This window comes from Notothenia rossii, assembly GCF_949606895.1.
Source record: "Notothenia rossii genome assembly, chromosome: 10".
NCBI lineage: Eukaryota > Metazoa > Chordata > Actinopteri > Perciformes > Nototheniidae > Notothenia > Notothenia rossii.
The window spans coordinates 24,022,495-24,047,422 of record NC_136908.1 but is presented as its reverse complement, the minus strand read 5'-3'; the positions used below and the strand labels follow the sequence as shown (position 1 = coordinate 24,047,422).

General features: G+C 41.5%; 1 protein-coding gene across 2 annotated transcripts in view; it reads right to left on the bottom strand.

Annotated features, from left to right (window-relative positions):
* pvrl2l (PVR cell adhesion molecule related 2 like) overlaps positions 1 to 24,928 on the bottom strand; it is a 352,980-nt gene that overhangs the window by 160,452 nt on the left and 167,600 nt on the right. For both annotated transcript variants that reach the window (XM_079654073.1, XM_079654074.1), the window contains exons 5-6: positions 21,485 to 21,602; positions 20,766 to 20,914 (exon numbers count right to left, since the gene is read on the bottom strand). In XM_079654073.1, the coding sequence (XP_079510199.1) occupies positions 20,766 to 20,914; positions 21,485 to 21,602 (267 nt within the window). The remainder of the gene's footprint in view (positions 1 to 20,765; positions 20,915 to 21,484; positions 21,603 to 24,928) is intronic.

Below are 24,928 nucleotides of genomic sequence, written 5' to 3'. Positions count from 1 at the left end.
CACAGGGATAATCTAAATGAGAAGATTTGGGATGCGAGGAGCTGAGGTGGAAAGAGTTAGACGGTTGTGGTGAGGTAGACAAACACAAAATTGTCTAAGGGGTATGAAAATAGTCCAATCGAAATAATCTTGTGATGATCTCCTTAGCTGCCTCTCCTTCCTCTCTCCACGCAATATTCTCTGCACTGAAATCCTTCCTGAATGAGCCGCTGCAACACTCATACAGTAAGCCAGAGGCAGTGACTCTAAAAGCTCCACAGTGGGAATTCTCATTAGACGCAGCTTTTGGGTCAAGGACGAGACATATACAAAATGTACCCATGAATATACTCCGAACATCAAAACACCTTACGCACAAAGGCAGAATACAAAAGGAGGAGACATATCTCTTTTAAGACCACCCACTTAGAAAGAGGAGTCTACTTCCTGCACTGAATAAATATGTTTTCATTCTTGTATATTCAATAATACAGGCACCAGAGAGTATTGAGTATGTCTATATTTCTCTACGAGTTATTGAAAAGCCAGTACACACAGAGCTTCTGGACCCCCCATTGGGCTCATAAAGAATAGCCAGATATTACTATGCATTGCATGGAAAAATAGAATTGAAAATGTTGGTTTTTGAAGGCCTTTCACCTTTCAGGAATATTTAACAACACCACCTACACACAGTTAAACAGGTTCCTCAATATGCAATTAATTACAATGTCGGGACAAAGGTCAGCACCACTAACAGTTGGAGAATCTTCTAGAATATGTTTTTCAGGTTTATCAAAGATGATGCATAATAATCAGAACATGTTTTTGCATAAATAGCACAACCTTCAACCTACAAATGTTGGCTTTACAATCCTTTTTCGACAAGACCTGCTCCTGAGGTACTACATGGTTGAAACGAGTGAGAAGAGCCATAGATAGAACAGTTACCAGTTTTACTAACTGTAAGGCTACCGAGGATCCTAATAAAAAATACAATAGGCTTAATGAAAATACAGCAATATTATTGGTCATTAATTCAGTGTATTGGCGGAATTGGTTCTCTAAGGGACAAGTTTTGAACCTATACATTTTTCCCATCTGTTATTTGCGTAATAGCTATTTAAACGTAGCTAAACTGCTAACCTTCCAGCAGACCATGATGATGCAGGTTGAAAAGAGAGAGAATAGCCTGCACTCAGGAAGTCAGTAAATACTTTTTTCCATCTGGTAGAGAGGTGCTCTATCACCATTACCCATCATCGTGTAAAAAGACCTTTGAAGTGCAGGCTTCTCTATTCTGCAAGTTTCGTCATCTCTGTTTCTTACAAATTCAAATCAGAGCCACAGGCACAGATAGGCCATCTCCTGAATTTGTATGCAAATGACGGACAACATTGTTTTCCAATGTGTTGTTAGTATATCTCTGCTTTAAAGAAAATTGACCTTTGCTTTGTCTTGCATAAGAAAATATATCCTGCTTTTTTTTTCTTGTCAGGGCTTTTTCTGATTTGCAGCCGCACACAAAATACTGTAAAAATAAATAAAGCCATTTATTTGCCTTCCCCTATATACAGTTTATAGGCAGTGTGTCCAGGTGACGAAGGCTCATAACCCTGGCAGATGTGAGTTGAGGTGGGGGAGGTGAGGCCGAGGTTAAATGTTATCATGTTGGGTTAATGGCACCCAGAGGCAAAGAAGATACTGGAAACTAGTACACCAAAGGATGAGGATTTGAGAGACAAACTGACACAAAGCAATGAATATTAATATTTTACTGCTAACTGTGACAAGGTGCATTGTCGAGCAGAAAAGCTAAAACAAAGATGTATGAAAGAAACACACAAGGTTTGGCTCAAGGACATGCATCAATAAAGACGATAATGGGCAACAATTGTCCAGTTGATGACGGTGCACAGGAAGCTACTTGTAAGTACACTGACTGAGCATGTTACAGGAACAGGAAATGTTCCTATATCAGATGTGGAAAAGTACTTTACATCTAGACCATTATTGGCATCATAGTACCATAACTATTATCACAGGGGTTTGTTTCCTGTGTGACAGGGAAATAGTTTCTTTGGTTTTATCATTTAAAGTTTCACTTTCACTCTACAAATGTATTTATTCTAAACAATTACCTTTGCTAAATTATCAATGTAATTGTGTTGCCCTAACCTAAAGAAGTTGTTTTCATTTCATTAAGTTTCACGACCTTCAGTTTTACAATGCAGTGGATGCAGAATCACCCACCTGATGCATTACAATAGTACCAAACAGTGTGAATACATTACAAGCCCCCTTCTGATCCATATTCATCAGGCTGAATAACACTAGTCATTCTCATTTAATTGCCTTATAACGTTTAACATTGTTGGGAATTGCCAGGCTAGCTGTCCACCCCCCTTCTTTCAGTCTTTATGCTTATCTAGGCTTAGAGGCTAATGTGTCTTAGCTCCAGCTCTGAATTTAGAAACTAGTCTATAGTTTATATTTATAAAGTATATTGACTTTCTCATGTAACTCTGGACATTTCTCAACATGCTGATCTGTGCTTTCAGAAATGCATTACTGCGTAGCCCAGCAGCTCTATGGGGGACATTTGTTAGAATATGTCTACATAAATGTGTGCTTTGTGTCACGCACAAACTCATAAGTGGTACCACAAAGTTAATAATCATTGCTCATTAAGTAACAACCCAATAAATAAATCCAGGCTTCCAAAATGGTACTTATTTTTAAAGGGATCTTATAGCCGAAACCCCCACTTTCTATGTACAGTATAACTCTATCGCTTCTTGCTCTGTGTATATTGGTTTACAATTTCTAATGATTTGCTGCTAAATGGCATATACGGTATTCAACATTAAGGAAGTAATCATGCTACGTTTAATGGGATTTACGTTTGCTTTTATGGCACCCTTGTGCACTAATTGTTGCACAACAATAAAAAAAACAAAGCATGTGGGGTCTCTTTAAATACCACACACACACACACACACACACACACACACACACACACACACACACACACACACACACACACACACACACACACACACACACACACACACACACACACACACACACACACACACACACACACACACACACACACACACACACACACACACACACACACAGTCTATTTAATTAGTTCTGATTATCCTGATCTGCACTCACACACTAAATTCTTCCACAGCCCCCCCCTCCTGTATATAACCACCGGTGTTTCCATGACGATCTCATTCATTTCCTCGCGCAACCTCTTGTCGCGGTGAGGGAGGACATTTCCTGCTGAATTCATCTTCAATTCTGTCTGTGCATCACATATTCTAGCCAGTGCTTTTCATCTCCGGCTCTCTCCACTTGCTTTGCATCAGCGAGGAAATAATCAGAGGGTGGTAGCAAAAAAAAAAAAGGAAGAAAGAAAGACAGAAGCTAACTGTAAAACACAAAAAAAGAGACAGGGGAGGGGGGAAGTCTGAATGGCTTTTTTAAGTATCTTGTTTTTGGCCTTTTTCTTTGCCCATTTACCCTCGTCATACAGTCTCCTCTGAGACGTCAGGATTTTTAAATGGATGCTTTCTGACACAGAGCAAGCAGATGGGATGAAAACTAAAGAGCACAGACAGACGGGGAAGAAGACAGAGAGAGGAAGAGGGAGGAAAGGAGGGTCGATGCAGCGGGTGTGGATAAATGAATGAATGGATGGATAGATGATGGATGGATGGAAGTGGAGATAAATGGTTGGATTCATCTTTCAAGCCCTGTTCACCTTGAAAGCTCATCTGCATGGCTTTTACCCTGAAAAAAACACTCATTCAAACGTAAAAACTGCATGCACAAGAGTTGTATCTACATGCATGATAACACACACACACACATTAACCAAATACACCCATGCACACTCGGTCTAATTAAGTCTTCCCATTCTGAGGCCCCCTGCGGGGGTTATGAACTTCAGCAGGTTTCCCAAGTGCCTCCCGACCTTCATTTTCAAGCTGTACGCTCATTTAGCATCCAGCTGCTGCAAACACAGCCGCTCATACAAACACTCAATAAGTGACTCACTCGCACACAAAAACACACACTCCCCCCGCCCCACTCCTGGCTCCAGTAACCCGAACAACTACCTTCAGTGAAGAGTATAAATGTGCACAAATTACAGCCTGTACACAAACGTTTGTGAAAGCAAACCAAACACCAAAATACGGACGTACCTTCACGCACTTTAGATAAGCTTTTGACACAGCAAATATGTGTACTATTACTTAACCACTTTTTTGGTCTGTAGTCTTTACAAACACACGTTGTAAAAAATCCCACTCTGACACAACACCACAAGAATGCAAGGACTCAGAGGGATTGACACTGTGCCAGGAGTTTTACTGAGCGCAGATTAACTATACGGTTGTAAAATGCAGCCATAAAAACACACTACAAGGCAACAAAATGTCAGCAACAGGACTCTGCATTGATTCAGAGTACAGCCACTAACACCAGTCAGATAAGTTCAGCGCTCAGAATGAACCGCCTCAGGTGTACTGTGTGCAAACCAAGCTTAAAGAGCAACCACAATAATAAGAAGAAGTCAGCATGCTATAAAGTAGAGTATATTCAAAGAATTAGTTCGATCTCAGGCATAATCATGTTCAGCTCAAACTTTTCAAGTGATTTTATTCAAAATGAAACGTTAATCCTAACTTGCATTTGCTTTTATATCAACTGATTTTCTTTCTGTCTTGAATATAAATGATGCTTGAATTGAAAGGTTTTCAAGAACGTTGTGGATTTGAATCTTATATAAATGGGTTTACTAGGGAATAATGCTTTTATTTCTCAAATCTACAGTTACAAAAGCATATCTGTGCCACAGTAACGACCTCCCTTGAGCCCCCACACACTTATCCCGATGTGTTAGGAAAATGTCTTCCAAGCCAGCGGATCTTCAGATTTTTCTACCTTTTCCTGCCTGATTATACAGAGCTGTGTGTCATCCTCCGGCAGTGGGTAATTAGGTACGCCTCAGAAAATGTGTGTCCCGTGTAAGATCAGTGCTGTGACCTTAAAAAGAGTCAAGAGCCTCCGGATCACAGGATGTCTTGTTTCACTGGCATTCTGCCTGAAACTGTCTGCAAGGCACAGTTCTACAATTAGCCTCTATATCTTATTACAGGTAGAAGGCTGCAGTCGAGTCATGCATGCCTTTTGTAAAGTCTTATTTAATCAAACCCAGATTGCTACTTGGAAAATGAGCACTTACTACCCACTGGGCCAGCAGGGTGGCCTGTGATTACAGAAACAAAGCCGTAATAGAAAAAGACCGGAGGTTTGATTCCAGATCTCTGCTTAAGGATGCCATCACACCTCGGTTTTTCTTGTACAAGCCAATTTATTTTCTTTCTGCATGTTGACAAGTGAACCACAGCTTGTGAACACAAAGTCAATTAACAAGCTTGTTTACTGGACAGTGTTGGGAGAGTTAGAGAATTACTGGAAAAAGAAGCGTCTCCAGTTCCCGTAACGGATATTTATTTCCCCTCTCTGTGAAGACACATTATGAAGAAGCTGCTGACTATCGGTCCGGGATGCAGGATCCCAGGGGCTCAATTTGTTAATGCTCGGCTTTCCAAAGAGGAAACCCTGCTCAGTGTCAGGTATTCGTGTATAAATACGCCACAACATTGACGTTTCAGGGGAAGTCCTACCGTTGGAACACAATTTAATAAGCTGCACCACATGGCTCTTGGAAATACTCATTGTGGAGAGTTTTGGTTGGAGTTTTAATGACACTGTCGTACATGTTCCAGCCAAGCCCCCAGGAAGTGCGTCAGACTTTGAAGCAAATCTTCGTAGTGACTGAACGGTTGTATTGATATTTTCACGTCAGTCACTTGATTCCATTGGTCACAAAAATACTTTTTCCCTTTGATTTACATTGGGAAAGAGACACCTGCAAATCAGTTTTTTAGGTAAATAAAGTATTAACACTTGAATAGCCCTTATTGACACCAGTAAATTAATTTGACTGAGACCTAACATGACGGGGTGGATTAGGGTCGGGGTTTAAATACAACTGAAGTGTGCATGCTCTCAGTTCCCAAAGGTATAGAATATCGCCTGAAGATCTCGAAACGATCATAGATCCGGGCATTTTTGTACTTGAATGAGGCCATTTTGGCTTCATGCCCCCGCTGAGTTAACTTTCAGAGGAAGGAACAGGGTCCCGCCTCCGAAGCCGTATGTAGTTCTCTTTACGCATCAATGGTAACACCCATGTGGGGTATGAATCTTTAGTATTAATCAAATTACCTTGTTGACTTGAGCTACCCTGTGAATCGTTTCAATGATGCCAAGTCCAGAAGATGTTCTGTAATTTTTCATCCTCAGCGCCTGCTTGAAACTTTTAACGAGTAATGATAAATAATGGTCTCCGCCGGCCAACCGTGACCACATAAAAGAAGCATTTAATGCAAATCTGTGGCGATCCATCATCCGACTGCGGTGCTTACTCACCGCATGTGTGAACGAGCCATTTTCTCTCACACACACTCGTACACAGAGCCGTCAACTGGAGAGGGTTCAGTAGTTTAATGAACATTATTGATGGCGAGGCTACATCACTTCTGGCATAATTAGTGTGATGTCTCACACCTACATGTCTGTGGCTTCATTCATTCAGATTCCAGCTAATATTCATGCACGCACACACACGCATGTATGAGCACAGACAGAGTCATGTATCATAATCCAAACCCCCTGTAAGTGCTCTTTCTTCTCCACCCAGCCTATGCAGCAGTTTCACTGAATTTGCATTGCTGCCGTGTGTGTATATATTACTGTGAATGCTTGTTGAGTACTGTGTGTGTGTGTGTGTGTGTGTGTGTGTGTGTGTGTGTGTGTGTGTGTGTGTGTGTGTGTGTGTGTGTGTGTGTGTGTGCACTGTCAAATCTATTTTTAGTCTTATTCTGATTGGCTGAATGCAGGGAGCTGATTGGATCCAGACCTTGGCTGTTGATACTGATCAACAAAACCAGCTGAGTGAAAACCCGACATCAGCCCCCCCCCCACCCTCCATGTCTTCATCCCTATCGCCCACACTCACTCCATCCATCCCCCTCTGTAAGTCACCCTCCATCTCCCTCCCTCCCTCTTAAATGGGGCGGTTTGTTGTCGGGTGACTCATTTCTAAGCAAATCTGGTCCACGGAGGAGAGGAGAGTGAAAGGCAAGGGGGGAAAGAGGAGGGGAGTGTTGGGGTAAAGGGGCCCAAGAGAGTAGAAAGTAAGAGAAAGGGAAAGGGAAAAAGAGGGAGGGAAATGAATATGTGCTTGCGTGCCTTTGCTCATTTCAGATGGATCACTTCCATCCTATCAAAACAGGAAAAAAAGAGAGAGGGGGGGGGGGGTGAAGAGGGGGGATGAGGTTGCCAGTGAGCGAGGATTAAGGCCGGAGCAACTGCTCTTTTCTCCCCTCTCCTCTCTTCATATTCATGAATATGATCAGGAGAATGACAATTAAAAGCAAGCAAGACAGCACTACTGCTGTCAAAATACAAAACCATTTGCACAACTGTACTATGGTTGTATTTGCAACACAGAGCCTCACACAGCTAGTATCAATACTCGCTTGGTTATGTGCACTGATGAAAAAATGTAAAAGCCTTTAGGAAGTAGATACATTATGCATAAATCAATATTTGTTTGGTGATTTGTCTGACAAAATGGTGGTAACAACAGCTGTTGGAAGAATAAGCAGGATCAACAGAACAACCAATGCATTGCTCACTATAGAGTCAACTATTGATTTTGGACTATCTTTTATAGCACAGAGAGAATTGCTCTATAAAAGAATGATGGTGCAATTTATTTTCAGGACAAACAGTACATTATAGTATTCAATGTGCGGCAGGAAGCATGAGGGTTTATTGAAACATGATTAAATGGTACGAGACAATGGTAATTAGATTTAATTACAGCAAATAAGCAATCACTTTTCACTATTGTGTTCCTGTTAGATAAACACCAACAACTTAATCACGCGGGACCAAAGAAGAGCTCAATGTCACACATGAAGGAGGGGCAGTCTCACCTGTTGGTTTTTTCAATAATTACTCGCTCCTAAAAGCTGGAATCTGGAATTGTGAAGCTTCATCCATACTGTTGACGTTCAAATACATTTTTTAAATAAATGACGCTGGCTGTCCATAGCACTGAGTGGCTGCTCCAAGCATTTCTAGTTGAACATGTCTGCAGTTTTCAGAAGGGCACCAGCACCCTGACAGCACTTTGATATCGAAAAAACAAGCAAGTGTGCAATCGTCCGAAATAATTTAAATATATGAAATAGGTTGGAAAATTCAAAACACGATTGTATTTGAAGTTATACTTGAATCCATATTTGTTGGCGTTTATCCTTTTTAATTCCCTGTAAAAACTCCCTACATACCAAAATGCTGCCATCTAAATTGCCAACATTCAAAGCTTCATTTAAAAAGCCCAACAGAAGCCAAATTAAAACCAACATTTGGTATAGTCCTGGCGGATCAGTCCAATCCAATTTGTTTGTATCCTATTTACAGAGCCAACTGTAGGAGAATGGACAGCTAGCAGACAATATAACTTATTTAAAAGTCCTAGTATTATTCAATCAATATTTCAGCACAGATCCACACCTCACCAATGGAGTTTTGATTGGCTTCTGTTTCTTCGACTAATGGAGGCTTGCTGTCAACAGGTGCAAAAACAAATCAAATAAGCCACTGAACAAACTGGAGGTGTGGGCAGATCTTAAGGGGTTTGACATCCAACCTTTCCTCTCTCTCTCCCAACAACATATACACTTACAAACCCCCCTTCCTGCTCTCTGAATTGATCGGTCCGTAGTGGATTAGCTTCAGATTGTCATAGCAGTCTGACCCTCTCTGGCCCTGAACAAGCATTGCTGGCTAATTGAAAGACACACACCAGTCTGCAGGATTAAAGACCACTCTATCATTACACACACAAATAAACACATCCACATAGAGCGAGATGGGCGGTTCATTGAGGTTTTGGATGTGTCAGGCCAGACGGGAATAGCTTGCAGTTGCAACACTGAGACAAATGTAACTAAGCCCTCAACGCAAATTGGATGTTTTGTGTGTGCATGCCTTTGAATTCAAAACTGTGTGTGTGAATGCACTACATCTGCTTACATAAGTACTTGTAAGTGTGTCTGAGTGCATTCTTGAGTGTGTGGCAGTACCTGTTTCTGGGAATAAACTGCAATAAAAAAATAACAAAATAAGGAGAGGGCAAAAAAGTGTCTGAGTAGAGTAGCAAAAGCACAGAGGTAATCATGGAGCACTCCCTCGCCAAGCCTCGGCTGCAGGTAACACGACTAACATCTGACCCCCCGAGTCCAGGGGAGTGTGCCTCGTACACAATGCAGAGTGTGCAACATTATATATAAATGTGTGTGCAAATACAAGCAAATATAAGTAGTGTGTGGTTGCGCATATCATTTGCAGGATGGCAATTCCGGGCATTAGTCCCACATAATAAAACCTAATTTTGTATGTATTTACGGAGTGCACATCTGCATACATTTCATGTATGTAATGTGCTGTGGATGCAGTACTTCTGTGTAATGCGTTATTACATGTAATTCTGCCTGGAGCCAGACAGCTGAATAAGTTTCGGTAGTGGATGGCAGATTCAGAAAACCACAACTACTGAAAAGAGAAGATGTGGAAGGAAGCCCAGAGGAGGGGGATACGGTAATGACGAGTTTGTGTGTAAGGGCGCTCTCGGTTGTACATTCCCCCACGCGCCGGCTCTCTCTGATTGAAAACAGCAGTGCCTCGGCTCAGCCTTCCTCCAGCTGCAGCAGAAAAAGAGCCTTGAAATCCTGCCTGCATCATACCGCACAGGCCCCCAATGTGAAATATTTAGGTTAGCAACGTAGAGAAACAAGTACCTCTCTTTGAAATATTTAGACTATATACCCCATAACACTCAACCCCCACAACCGCTCCGCTCTTACTCAAACCCTGCCAGCTGCGTATCAATAATGCATCCTGTTTCGACAAGATAGATACATTTCAAAGTGGAGGCCGCGGTTGGTTGATGGGAAGTTGGATATGCTACAGACCAGTTTGGTGAGAGTTTGGGGGCCTTTTAATATGAGGACATGGCTCCAAGCTAATTTCTCAGACATAACATGTTTTAAACAACAAAGAAAATCCGTCCCTTTGGTCAATTCACAAATGCCAAGAAAGCAGTTGTCAACATCTCATGGTGAGCTTTAAAACTGGACAGCATGTTCCAGCTTTATCTATTTAATTGAACAAAACTTTGAGATATTGTCATCAAGATGTCAGATGGGGCTTTCATGTGCAACAATCAACATAAAATATGCCAAAGGAACAATAACGTGTGTGAAGATTTTGAAGGTTGCTGACTTACTAAGATGGATGTTTTTTCAATTTTTTTCCATTATCTGATCTACACCGTAGCTTGATCTCAGCTGCTGGTGGGTTTGTCTGTCTCCTCTTTAGTGTGTAAGGAAATCGTCCTTGATGAACAAAGTGCAACCTGTAAATTGTTCTGATGAGGAGTTTCTGTGTACTTGTGAAAGAAGCCCTCTGTTCTTGCGGTCTCGCTGCTTTTCAGTTAAATTATTTGTCTCTGGTACCACCACCGCCTTGAATGTAACACCAACTTTTGGCACGCTTCCCAGAAAATAATCTAGCAACAAGACTTTATCGAAATAAGTAGGCTGTATTTTTCGGAGCCAGCACCCTCCCTTTGTATACGTACCTATTGAACCCTATTGTTGTTACTTTTCACTTTATCAAAGGCCCCTTTGTTAATTCTGCTAATTTATTCTCATACCACACAGCCACTTAAAAACACAAAGTCACAGCTTTTATGCTCGATGGAAGTATTTTAATTTAATTTTAAAGAGTCCTAATTAGGTGTCGGTTATGTATATACATAAAGGGAATTTCCTCAAAACACCGACCTCACCTTCCTTTTATAATAATTGACCTCAAATGAAATATTTCATCAAATCCTTTTTTTTATTTTACCTGCAGGTATTATAGATTTTGCACAAACCTTGTATTTATGCTGGATTTCCGGCATTCATCTGTGCATGTTCTGGCAAAAATGAACAACTTGTACCAAACTGTACAAACTCTAAGAACTTTAGGCATGGCTCAATACTAATGAGGATCAGCTGATATTGGCCTTGTTGACTGTCATCCAATAAGATGACATAGCTAATGCACAACAACAAATAGGTTTTGGTATCAGCAGCCATCAAGCAAATCATCACTCTAAAGAACGTATTAGTCCATAATTTCCATTCTGCCAGATTTCTACCCAACCTACAAAGTCAGCAGTCGATCGTGCCTGTATGTGATCACATTTGACATTTCAGCACTGACTACATATACAGTATACTGAGGATGAGGAGCTGCACAGTTTATGGAGGCCACGCGGTGGCTGGTACACTCAGACAGGCTGATGTCAAGACTGAACTGTTGACCTTTCAGTAATGAGTCCTTCTCTCTCCCCACCAGGCCACCTTAAAGCCCCTAACACACATCCACTATTCTTCCCCTGAAGGGCTCGCAGTACATATTGAAGGACATGGTACTTGAACACTGCATGGTAGATCATGTATTGTTAAAGTCGTGCCGAACACGGCTAGTTCACTGCTCAAGGACAAATGTGAGGTCTGCACTGATACAGTTAAGGTTACAGAACAAGGCAATGAAAGAATTATTAAGCAAATACTCATAGCTGTAGAATGTATACTTTTTCTACTTGTTGAAGCCTTTAGATTTGTATTATCATTTTGAATCCATTTCCAAAAGGTTTACATTTAAAGAGCACACTGCCCTGACATGATGAAAAAACTGGGTGTTTAATTCTGACTCCTGGTGGTTTAAATTGAGAATATTTAGTCTGTTATCAATTATTTATAAAACTGTATAATTTGTACTCGTTATCATGCTCAGTAATGTCATATCATGTTGAGCTAACAGCTGAAAATAACCAAGATATTATTTTGGGCATGTGGCCCAAAAAGGTTACTGACACAGTAAACGCATTGGATAAATTACCATCAATGCAACAAGCCTCACAGAATAACGTTTTGTCATCGACCACCAAGAATCAACCAACAGGAGATGGGATGATTATTTTCCACCACTGCTCGATTAATACAAGCACCGCAGCGTTACCTCTGATTGCCCAGAGTTTCTCCACAAGCTCTAATCATAAACCACAAATATGAGCCGGTGGAAATGTTACATACAGACAGCTTTTTTTTCCTTGGCACCGGTGGCGGTAATCTGTTGACTGGATGGTCATCCAGCTGTGAGACGGATAGAGAAATAGAATGAAGTTACCGCTACCGGGCACCTGCTGATATTGAGGTTAGATATAAGCCTCCCCCGTCTCAAATCTGAAACGTTGAAGGCTTCACACACCCCCAACCCTATGTGTGTGTGTGTGTGTGTGTGTGTGTGTGTGTGTGTGTGTGTGTGTGTGTGTGTGTGTGTGTGTGTGTGTGTGTGTGTGTGTGTGTGTGTGTGTGTGTGTGTGTGTGTGTGTGTTGTGTGTGTGTGTGTGTGTGCGTTCCCTCCAGGTCTGTGTGTGATAAACTGTAGCCTGGAGGCTCTCTCCTCAGTTCTTATCTCCCTGACAGACGTTACCCCTGCGTGGCCGTGGCCCATACAGTCACACCGATGGAGCATGAGCGGAGCTTTTTCTGTCATTTCGGAAACTTTCCATCAGATTTCCTCTGCTTTGTTTCTGATAGTCAGATATTTTTTGTATGCAGAGATAGAGCCCTTTCCCAATTTCTTGTATCTCATCTTCAGGGGATAACGTTCATTGGGAAATCACTTGGCTGTGGAAATAAAACTCATCTGGATGAAAACATTGCCAGTGTTTCTACCAATATTTAGATTCACCCGGGCTGTCTGAGTAACACAACAGATAACAGATCTGTAATTATGCAGACTCAAATCACAATGAAATTAAAAAAGGATTTCCACGCAATGGAAATATATTTGCAATTATAAAGTATTGAACATTAAACACCTCAACTTTCCGCCTTGTTTTTCTATTTAAATCAGTATTTTGTAATACTGTCCTCAAACTTGTAAAGCATCAGCCCTTCAACCCCTTCTTTCAGCTAAAATCTAAGGAACTCTAATCGTAATAACATTGATTTGTTTACCCATGAAAACAATGATTGTTCTCATGGTTTGCTGAATGCCGTCCTATGTAATTTACTTTTTTTTCAAGAATTGTTACACTATAACCATCTCTTTGTGTGATCTTTTAGAACAAAATCACAAGACCCAAGCAAAATGGCATTTACCAATTAATTCTGTTCATTTTATATGGAGCATCATGCTTGTTAAAAAGCACACAAAGCCACATTATGCTGTGTTGTAGTGAAGCTCTGACAACACTGTTTAGGCAGCTTGGTGGGAACCGACCTTCACTAAAGAAACGCCTTTGTTAAATCACAGCTGAATGTGTGGGAGAAGACAGGCGAGCCCAACACAGGTAGGGATAATTATAGGGTACGAAAAAACAACAAAACAAGGCTTCAAAATGTTGTCAAATTATTTAAATAAACAAATATTAAACCACCCGTGAGTATCTGCAGAAAATAAAACAAACAGCTCTTTTTTAAATGATTTAATACAACCATAGTTTGTCATCTCAGTGGATTTTCTGAATTTTTTTGAGTTTTGTGATAAGACATCTGCTGTGTTTTATATTTGGCAGTGGTATGGTATTAATATCCAAACTCATCGAATTCAGCCAAGAGTAAAGCAGTAGATTTTCGTCCACTCCTCCCACATCCATGAGCTGTTCAGCAGGAGGTCATGTTGTTCGCTTCTTTTTCTCCTGCATTTCGCTCAATCGGATGCTACAGTTTTGTGGCCTGGGGCCGAAAGTAGAGGAAACTAAATCAGCTCGATCAAGACGTGAAGATTACTGTAGATGGGATGTGACTGGTAGTCTAAACAGGAGGCCATTTCCTGTCTGTTACTGTAGCAACACGTCTATAAGAGCTGTAGACACAGGCTAGTTGGCTACCAGTTAGTGTCTGTACATTACGTGTATGTGTGTGAGTGAGAGGGATTAAGAAAGAATGTTTTATGGTATGCTTAACCTGTATGCAACTTGGCAGGTTCTTATTAAAAGTGACAATGGATACTAAAACAGTATATATACAGTACTTATTCAGCCTACTATGGACCTTGGCGGTAAATATGCATAGTCAAAAGTGAAAAAACTCAACTTCTATCAAGCATGTAACACAATTCCTGTGAGCTTCATTGTATGTAAGCAATAACGCATCTCAAGGCGTCCTTATTTGAAACAAAGAAACTGAAACGAGAGAGCCCAAGAACAATGGAGGCAAAGGATATGCCACGTATTCAAGATTAAAGGTTTATTTGTCACATGCTCATTATAAATGGCTAGTAATAAAATAAAGAAAACAACACAGTTTGGTTCAACATAGCGTTCAGCATCTTTCTCAAATTAAATCCTTTTAACTCATAGTTGGATCCATTTTACTTACAGTCATGTATGAGGTCACATTACTGTAGGGGAAATAGCCAATCATAAAATGACATCCTGTTAGTGTTCCTTTAATTTCTCCTATTGACAGTGTATATATTGAGTTTTATTTTACAACTGTTCCTCTATGGCTCCACCCGTCTGTCAGGCAGAATGTGTGTTTCATTAAGCCCGTCCAGAGGTTGGCCCGGGGTTTATGTCCGAGAGAGTCAGTGCCAGAGTTTCCCCCCCAATGACTAGATCATCTGATTATTTTAAGCAAAGAACTGCATGGTCCAATTTGTCCGTGAGTGCATGTGTGAAACTGTGTGTTTGTGTGTGTGTGTGTGTGTGTGTGTGTATGTGTATGTGTATGTGTATGTGTATGTGTATGTGTATGTGTATGTGTATGTGTATGTGTGTGTGTGTGTGTGTGTGTGTGTGTGTGTGTGTGTGTGTGTGTGTGTGTGTGTGTGTGTGTGTATCTGCAAAGTGAGTATGCGCCTTTCCAGTGGACAGCTATCTCGCTTGCCGCAGGCAATCCAGGAAATGCTTCTCCAGTGGTCCCTTCAGATGTGACTGTGTGTGTGTGTGTGTGTGTGTGTGCGCGTGCGTGCATGTGTGTGTGTATTTGAACTGCAACATCAGCCCCCAGCCCAGTGCCAGCTGAACTTCCCATGAAAGGACTGGATTTATAGGGGGGGGGGAGTGACGGTCAGAGGGATAGAGGACAGAGGGGGTCATAGCCTCTTGCCAACTCACTCTTTCAAAACTATACTCCAAGTCATGAGAGTTTTTAAAGGACTTTCCTGCCGCTCTGCTCCCGCTGGTTGTGCTGCTCCCTCGCTCTCCTCACCCCTCTCCACCCACTCTTGCCTTCATCTCATTTTTCTGGAACCTTTCTGTCTTTTTTTCTGCTGCCTACCACACCCCTCCCATCCTCCACTGCAATAGTTTTCTCTTGCCAACATCCTCTTTCTCTGTCTCTCTCTCTTTCTGTGCACGGTGTGCTGGGCAGATCCAGCTGGCGTCCTAGCAACCAAGCAAGCCATGCATAGCTGGATGGGAGTTGATGGTGTGTGTGTATAGAGGTTACAACCTCTTCTCACGTGCCACATCCACCAACAACGTGGTACTACAATTGAGGGTCCACTTCCGTAAAGCATTCGCATTTCCAGATTCATGTTACGTAGTTTGCCCAGACTTCAACTGCAATTGTTTTTCTTTGTATTTCCTTATAGACATATATATATATATATATAAATGTTTATATCAGCTGTAACACTGGATCCTCTCACACAAGCTCCTTTCAAATGTTTAGTTTTTTTATTATGTTCTGTTGTCTTATTCTTGGCAAACCAGCTAGAGTTGCATTGGCCACCACATACACTGGAAAGCGTAATGAAACTGGAGCATGCGCATTGGTGTGCTTGCTATGAGTACTGACAGACGACAAAAAGGGGAACCTGACAAATCTGCGTTTGAGAAAATGTGAATTGGCCTTTAGGGAGCTGATGAATGCATTTTACTGTCGTCAGCAAAACACTTAAGAAAAACCTCTCCAGCTGTCTTACAGCAGTGTTCACTCCCTAGATAGCAGGATACTTGAGACAGAAATTGTCTGTGTTTGTTGGGTGCACTCCCCAAAATGCCTCCAAGCACCACCCTGACTATCTCTTCTTTATTCCTATTCCTACCTTGCTCCTCTCATCTTTCTCTCCACTTCAGCCTCTTCTTCTCCAACCTCACCTTTCTTCCCCATCTTTTCCATCACATACAACTCGCATTCTCTGCATCCTTTAAGTCGTTGCCCCGGTGGAGGCTGAGGGGAAATCATGACATGTGACAGCAGCTTGACGGCAGAAGAAAAAGCCAGTGCGCGCTGTGCTTTCATCTACCATTTAACTGAACAGAGAGGAGCTGTTAACAGTTCTCAGCAGGGAAATTAGTGGGGTCTGCTGGGTCCGTGTACACAAAGTGCTCGGGTGTTAACCGTTACATTATTGAGAGCCGGGGCCTTTCAAGCCTGACAGTTTGGATCTCACGCTGAGAGCTGGATTCTATCACTACCGTTAATGGCAAGTGGTTTTTATTCGGGACACTCAGATGTTAACGGGACAGAAGAGTTTGGTTTTACTCGATGCAATGTGTTAAGGTAGGATAATGACGACGACTTCAATGCTGGAAAATATCAACTACAGTCCCAACCAACTCATCTGGAAGCCTCAGTATAGCACGGTTCAGTTGCACCGTGGCATACAGAGCCATGATTATAGGCATTGCGACTGCAACCGCACAGCAATGATATTATCAGCCTGCTTGGAAGAAGGTTAGCTGTGGCCGAGCAATAATAGTCGTCTTTCACAGCTAAAGCTAGTGTTAAACTAATTATACATGCATTCAAACGGCTCGCTGCACCCGCACTGCGAGGGGGACCCAAGTTGCCATCTGCAAAAACAAGTCTGTTTGCTATCCTGGCTCCAAAATGGTGGAATGAGCTCCCCATTGACATCAGGACAGCAGATAGCTTGCACATCTTCCGGCGCAGACTGAAAACTCATCTCTTTCGACTCCACTTCGAGCGATACAATTATTAACAAAGCACTTATATACTAATAAAAGACTGGCTTATCTAAAGCCAGTTGAGTAGCACTTGAAATGTTTTAGCTCTATGAAACCTGATGTACTTACTGTACATTATATGATTCTGTTTTCTTCAAGTTTGTATCTTGTTGGTCGAATGCACTTATTGTAAGTCGCTTTGGATAAAATTGTCAGCTAAATGCAATGTAATAATGTAATGCATGGTACAGCACATGACAAGTGAGCAAGTACGGTTTCAAAATGTCTCTATGTTTGGCTCTGAGTAATCTCTATCTACTAGGAGAGTTCTACTGTTGAACCACTGGAAACCTTTTTGTGTGAACCAGCTGGAGACAATGCTCTGCACCAAGTTTCACCAAGTGTCATATGTTCAAGTTACATTGTAAGGGATTGGTTAAGGACAATCTCCGCAATATAAATTGCAGACAAGAGGAGACATGGACGTGACGAATGAATGGTGAGCTTCCATTCAGACACTCTGGAGATCATCAATGTCCAAAGCAAAAAGAAAGAAAATGACCTTGCCCGCAATCATGTAACCAAAGGTTTCAAAGAGTATAAGCTGTATGTGGTTGACGTAAACATATTGACCTATAGAAAAGTACATTGCTGAGAACATAAAACCATAAAAGTTCATCAAGGTTGGAGGTGCTTTGTCAACGGTGAGCTCAACAAGAAGAACAAATATAGGTCTACTTGACGACATATAACTATTGCAGTGCTTTCAAATAATGGAAAATTAAAGACAACACTCATTTTCTGGGCCAGACTTCCAACACAGACAGGCGGTATTCAAGACACATGACTAATTGGTTCAATGGGTTCACTGCTCAGACTGCTGGTGTGTGCTTTAATTAGTAAATCACGTTTTGAAAAATTAGTTGTTGGGCCATTTATAAAAATCATATTTTAGAAAGGGGAATCTAATGATGTCATTGCTTTGTGATTCACTACTAGTGGCAGACTGGCCATATGGAGTGTTGGGAGTTTTCCTGGAGGCCGCCTTCATATTTGGACCATTGCAAAATAAATAGATTGTAAATAGTCATCGGGCTGTGGACCTGCCGGGGGGGGGGGGGAGAGCTGGTGACCCAATTATTTTTAAGGGAGGTTCTCATAATAGATTAGATAGTCATGATTCACCTACTGTCACCACGATGAAGAGTTCATTTAATGCACATTTGGAATGCTAGAATATTCATTTTCTGATTAAAGGACTATTGTGGCCAGTTTCATGGATCTATACGGTGTAGTTCTTCCTAAAGTCCAGGTCCATTTTACATGAGATTGTTTCAAGCCGATATTATTAAAGAATCAAAAATAATTATGCAAAAACACAATTCGCATTGAAAAAGCAGTACAAACACAGAAAATAAGGTGAGATGAAGGGATAGTTAAAGAGGCTGCATGTACACATCGAATCACAGTTGTGAATCCCTTAATAGCCAATGTTATTCTTATCACTTACATTGTTTCTCTAAGTCACAAACCATTCCCTAAGCACTCTTTGGATAAGTTTGTAAGACAATAAAACACAAATAGAGAAGAGTATATAAATGCTGCCATCTTTATTTGTTCCCTCAGCAAAGAGCCAGCTGGCCCACCTTCTATGATTAAATGTATTAAACTGAAAGATTAAGGCGCTACGTTACTTTATACCCATCCTGCGTTGGAACACAGGGTCACCGTTTAATACCAAGGACACATTCAGCACAGAGGGGGGAGTGGATCACAAAGCATGGGCTTGATTTCAGGTACTTGGAACGATAAAAAAAGTATGTGTGTTTGCTTTCTGAGTAAATATGTGGAGATTTTACATGTGTCTGTAAAGGATTCCTATGTTTCTGTGTGTGCTAGAAGGGGCAAGAGTACCCTCCGTGATATTTTGAGTCAGTCACAGTGCTATGCTTCCAGCTAGAACAGTAGCAGCTTAGCCACTTCTGAACCTCCCACACATCCCCCCCAACACACCGCCAGGCTACAAAGCATCTTTGTTCTCCCAGGAGATCATGCAAAATCTCCAGCACCAATTTCTCACAGATTTTTTTAAATGTAGCTTTACCTCTGTCTTTGGCAAAATAGTTGATGTTGTTTTTGTTTTGTTTTGTTGTAATCTTAGCATGGTGATTATCCAAACTAATTCCTCAGAAAATAAGTGGAAGAAGAAAGAAGGGAAGCAGTTTGACCGGTCAAACACGCAGTGTGGAGTGCAACACTGCGGGAACACACACAGAGATAAAGAAAGCTTCCAAGGCCTGCCTGCTGATGCGCAGTGAGGCAACTCAGAATGCCGACATGTTCCTGGGTTTGAGTGTTCCTGATTGCGTGTTCAGGAGTATATGTGTGTATCGGATCAATGTGTGAAAGTGTCAAAGGGCAGATGGAAAGAGAAAAACCCCGACTGAACCCCGTGCCAACAGAATCCGGATCACCAGACTAGCAAACGTCAAAAGTCAAGACCCAGCAGAAAGATCAAGAGTGCATGCAGACATGACCGGAATACTCGTGCTGGACGGAAGAGAAGACTTAAACAGTACAAAGAAAGACTTATAGTGCTTAGAAAGTGTTAGTTGATATGCAAAATAAATAGTGGATGAAAAGAAGGGGAAAATTATAAAAAAAACAAGAAAAAAGAGAAAGAGAAACAAACCTGGGCAAACTGGCTCACACCAACATGAATAAGAATTTAGAAAAAACCTTCCAACAACCCCACCACCGGCGTGTCCACCGCAGGGCCAGAACGCTGCAACCAGGGCCTCAGACTCATAAACCACCATTCACATTTAATTTGTGTCCAGCAGGGCTACAGTTTCCTGCCACGTCGTGGCCATATAGATCCCCGTTTTCAAGAGAGTGGTTTTCGATCTGAAGTTAAAAACATTTAGAGTTGGCCCTTGTCCTGCAATTTGGCCCTGCTGTGGGTAAAAGGGGTCAATCAAAAGCCTCTGTTGCGCTTTGCTGAAAGCGGGCCAGCAAAGGAGAAAGAGACGGATACAATTCCAATGTGAAGATTGAGCGAGACAAGCATCCCTGCAGCTCTGATCGCAGCCCTGATCCCAGCGTGTGTGTGTGTGTGTGTGTGTGTGTGTGTGTGTGTGTGTGTGTGTGTGTGTGTGTGTGTGTGTGTGTGTGTGTGTGTGTGTGTGTGTGTGTGTGTGTGTGTGTGTGTGTGTGTGTGTGTGTGTGTGTGTGTGTGTGTGTGTGTGAAAGAGGGATTTATGTTTCTGTAAGTTCATGTGTGCAAATGTATGTGCATGTCTTTTAAATGTGTCAATAGTAGTGTGTGAAGGTGCACACATGATAACGCGATAATGTATGGAGTAGCATCATCTAACAAGTGTGATTATAGGTGTTTGTGCGTGTGCGTGTGCGTGTGTGTGTGTGTGTGTGTGTGTGTGTGTGTGTGTGTGCGTGTGCGTGTGCGTGTGTGTGTGTGTGTGTGTGTGTGTGTGCAGGCAGTGAAAGCATGCTGTTTGAGAAAATTGTCACATTGTGTTTTATGGGATGTTGTGAGGTTTTTATCATATTTGCAGCTAAATATCTCTGCTGTTTTGTGTATAGAAACGTTCACACTGTGTTTGTGTTTTGATGGACTCACCGATGACGATGGTGGTGATCTGGTGCCTGCTGGCCCCGTGCTTGTTCTTGACCTCACAGATGAAAGTGGTGTTGACGGCGTCGTCCACCTTCCTCACCGTCAACTTGTTGCCGCTCACCTCCACTGTGTCTGGCATCGCCCCCGACGCCCTGGAGGGAAGAAAAGATGAATTAAGAAAAGGAAGGAAAGAGGGATGGATGGGAGGTATGAAGGGAGAAGAAGAAAAGGACAGGAGAATGAGGGATGACAGAAAAAAAGATTAGAGGACAGAAAGAGGGAGAAATAAAATGTAAGAAAAATAGCCGGTAGACCATATGGTTTCAAGATATTGGATAAAACAAGATGAAGTATAAGAATATCAAAAAGACAAATCGATGAGAGAGGGGGGAGAGAAAAATGAGAAAGAAGAAACAGAAAAAGTCGGGAACCGATAGGGATGAGAAACGAGAAAAAAATGTCACTTTGGTATTCAAACACAGCATTAATGTGAGCAGAATCACAGATATGTGAACAGCCATTCTGTCTCCCTGCTCAATATTCATCAAAAACACACTCTCCCAAAACCCAGCACAGCACACCATCTGTCCATCGGGATGAGAAGTTAAGAACATTTGTGTTTATCAAAAAATTAGTGGGTGATTATCGTTTAAGACGGAGGACTGTTGTGCACAGTTCTGTCATGATTACATCAACAATCACAGATGGAAAGTGGCTCTTACGCGGTCCAGGTGATGGTGGTGGGCACAGGGTTGCCGCTGGCCATGCAGAGCAGCACTGCGTCTGAGCGTCCGACGTACCAGTTGTTGTCATATCCTTCTATGGATACAGAGGGGGGGTCTGAAAGAGAGAACGGGATGTTAAGGAACGTGAATTGCCTATCAATGACATGGAGATTGATGAAGACATTCTCGAGTGAGGAAAATCTCGGTGTGTGAACCACAGGCCTTATTGCAGGAATCTAAAAAAAAAAACAGGCCTTTGAGAAAAGCAAACGGGAAGTGATGAGTGACTCATTCATGGATTTTAGGACTCATTCCTGCACCACTCTATTAAAGGGATAGTTTGGATTGTTTAAAGTGGGGTTGTTTGAAGTAATATTAGGCTAAGAACCAACTACATCAAAGTCGCATTGGTTGAGAAAAAACACCACTAAGATAAAGGCGGACTGTTGCTTATTTAGACCCATGTCAGCAACTTCCTTCTTTATGACACATAAAGCTCTAGACGAGTTGGGTACTTACTGACATATTTAAATGTTGTAGATCAAAAATGTATAACATATTTTAAGCTTGTGTTAATCGAGTACTTTTGTAGGAATCTAACCAAAAACACATTCAAAAACACATTGACTTTGAGGCGAGCATACTGGAGTGCTAAAATGCTGACTTATTTCTGGGTTATAGGACTCATTCCTGCACCACTCTTTTAAAGGGATAGTTTTGGTTGCTTGAAGTGGGGTTGTATGAGGTGCTTTTTCATAGTGTTATTCCTAAAGTAGATGGCAGTAGACACGCTTAGCAATGTAATTCTGTGGCACGGGGCGGCAGAAAAACATATTTTAGCCATCTAAAAAGACCCACTTTGTTGAATACGAACTAACTATAGACACACAATGACACTAACAAACTATCGATCAAGGCAGAGGTAGACCAGCTACTGTAGATAAAAATGGATACAAATCTTTTTTGGGTGACTAAATAATTTTTGCCCACTTCCACAACAGTACATTGCTCAGCCTTTGTCCCATACTTCTGTTTGTTTCTCCAAACTGAGGGCGTGATGACTTGCATCTTCTGACAAGAGATAAATACATCATACAACCCCTCTTTAAAAGACCTGGACAACCCCTTTAATCCGTTTCAAATTGTTACAACATAAAGAAAACCTCACTTCAAGACTGAAAGGAATGTGGGTTAAGGTGAGGTGTGTAAGCTGTGCTGTATCCGGAGTAAAAACCCTGCTACCTAAAGAGCTTTGCTCCACAAATTCAAAGCACACTTATGTTGGGAGGATGAGAAAATCAGTTAGAGTCACTATCATAAGTCTTTTTATTTGTTTTACAGTGAATGCAGACCAAAGCATGTAAGAAGTTAAAACAAGCTAATAGAAAAGCTCTCTTCACACAGAGAGAGATTGAACAAGAGAGAGAAAGAGACAGAGGGGAGTATGAGTATAGACAGTGTGTGGGAGTGTGTAATCTGAAGTGTGTGTTCCTCCTAGAGAGAGCTGACCTATAAAAGCAGATCTGAGTTACAGCGCAGACAGGAGACATGATCCCTCACACCAGCGCTAAACTAACCCAAACACAGTGAGGAGTCACAGTGTGTTAAGTGTGTGCTCCTGTTTGTCTATCCTTGAGAGGACCACGGCTTCAAGAGTGAGGACAATTTACCTCGATCAATGTTTGGTTTTAGAGTTAGAATTACATTTTGGAAAAAGTAGTGTACAGAGATGTCATTATTTCCACATCCTTAAACTATAATTTTCTGTCTCTCTGCATTCTGTTATTACAGACGCCAACACACTCACAAAGGCTGCACACATGAGATACTAAATCAGATTAATTACACACTGAGATGCACAGTTTGTTTATATGTTGCTTTAAAGCCAGTGAAGTTAATTTGATAGCTTGAATTGCAGGCATGACCCTGTGTCTTCAGCCCCCATACTCAGGGTCTCTTGTTCTTGTAGAATCCGTTTTTTAAACACATTGCTGGTTACTTCTTGCTGCAGCTTGACAGGCAGTTTTGATTACTTGTGTATGTGCGTGCGTGTGTGCTCTAAAAATGGCAGATTATAAAAAGACAAAGACAATCTGTTCCATCTTTGCAGGAAACTGCAGCGAGGTCACAAAGGTGAGACAATGCTGTCAGCTTCACTAAATCTCTGTAAAGCCACGCTGAACCTGTCGCCTGTTTTAATCCTGTGGAAATGAATGGATTAGAAGAAAGCAAACATGTGTGTGTGTGTACATTTGTGTGTAAACATGTCTCCTTTATTTGCTATACTCCAGAAAGTGAAGAAAGGTGATTTTATGCTATTTATTTTAAAGTATCTTTTTAAAATGAGGTCTTTGGGTGTGAAATTGCGTGTTATCACTAGGCATCAGTTTTTCCTTTCCTCATATTGTGCGTAATTATACAATTCTGGATGCATTTGTCACAATATGCCAACACATTTATAACAAAGGTGAAACGGTGGCGAACACAAACACCTTGATGGAAACTATACCTGCTGTTGTTCTGCTAATCAGCAAAGGAACACATTAACAAACATTTATGTGGATGGAGAGTAATAATAACAAACTGAATGTAGTCTATGCCAGAGGCTTGTACTACGAATCCAGTTCAACCCTGGATATGTTTGAGTCATCTGGCTTAACTAACCCAAAACAAACGCAATCTCGCTAAGCGGTCCTACGACGCTGGTTATCAACCCGGTAACACAAGCCAGGGTTTCTCTGTCCGGCTGATGGCGTTCACATGAAAGGGGTGGGGTTAGCAACATTTGACCAATCACAAACATGGAGAAGCGTACTGACAGCACAGCGTCATACTTCCTGAATGAAAAGTCATCTATAATATTAGACATATGAAGAAGTTAAACTTTAAACATCCATGACTTAAACACTTTATCCAGGATGAAAGCCACATAGCTGCATCTGTAAGGTGAATACAGCTGGTAAAAGAAAAAGTGTTTGAATGCGTACATTAACAGGTTTATGATATCACTGCCCTGTCTAAGACACGAGTGGATCTGACTTTAATTACATTTGGCTCGTGTGTTTTGTCAACTTAATGTGTTAAAATAATACTTCTGCATACAGTATGTGACACTGTGAGTGTTGCACGGCCAGATACGGCTCAAGAAGCTGACTCAGATAAGGAAATATATGATACATTATGATGTGATATGAATGGTAATTGGACACATCGACGTCTGCACTCACAGTGCCGCGGACTGTAGGCTACGTAATGTTGCTTTGATCCGGTTACTTATGTTGTGGCAGATATTTAAGTAAGTACGGAGCCCTGGAGGGTTCACAGAGAGAAAAATAAATAAAACGAGGCCACATTTTATTAATTTGTGCGCATGAGATGTAATTCGTGGCCTCAATTTAAATAAAACTAGGCCACGTTTTATTAATTTGTGCGCACAATATA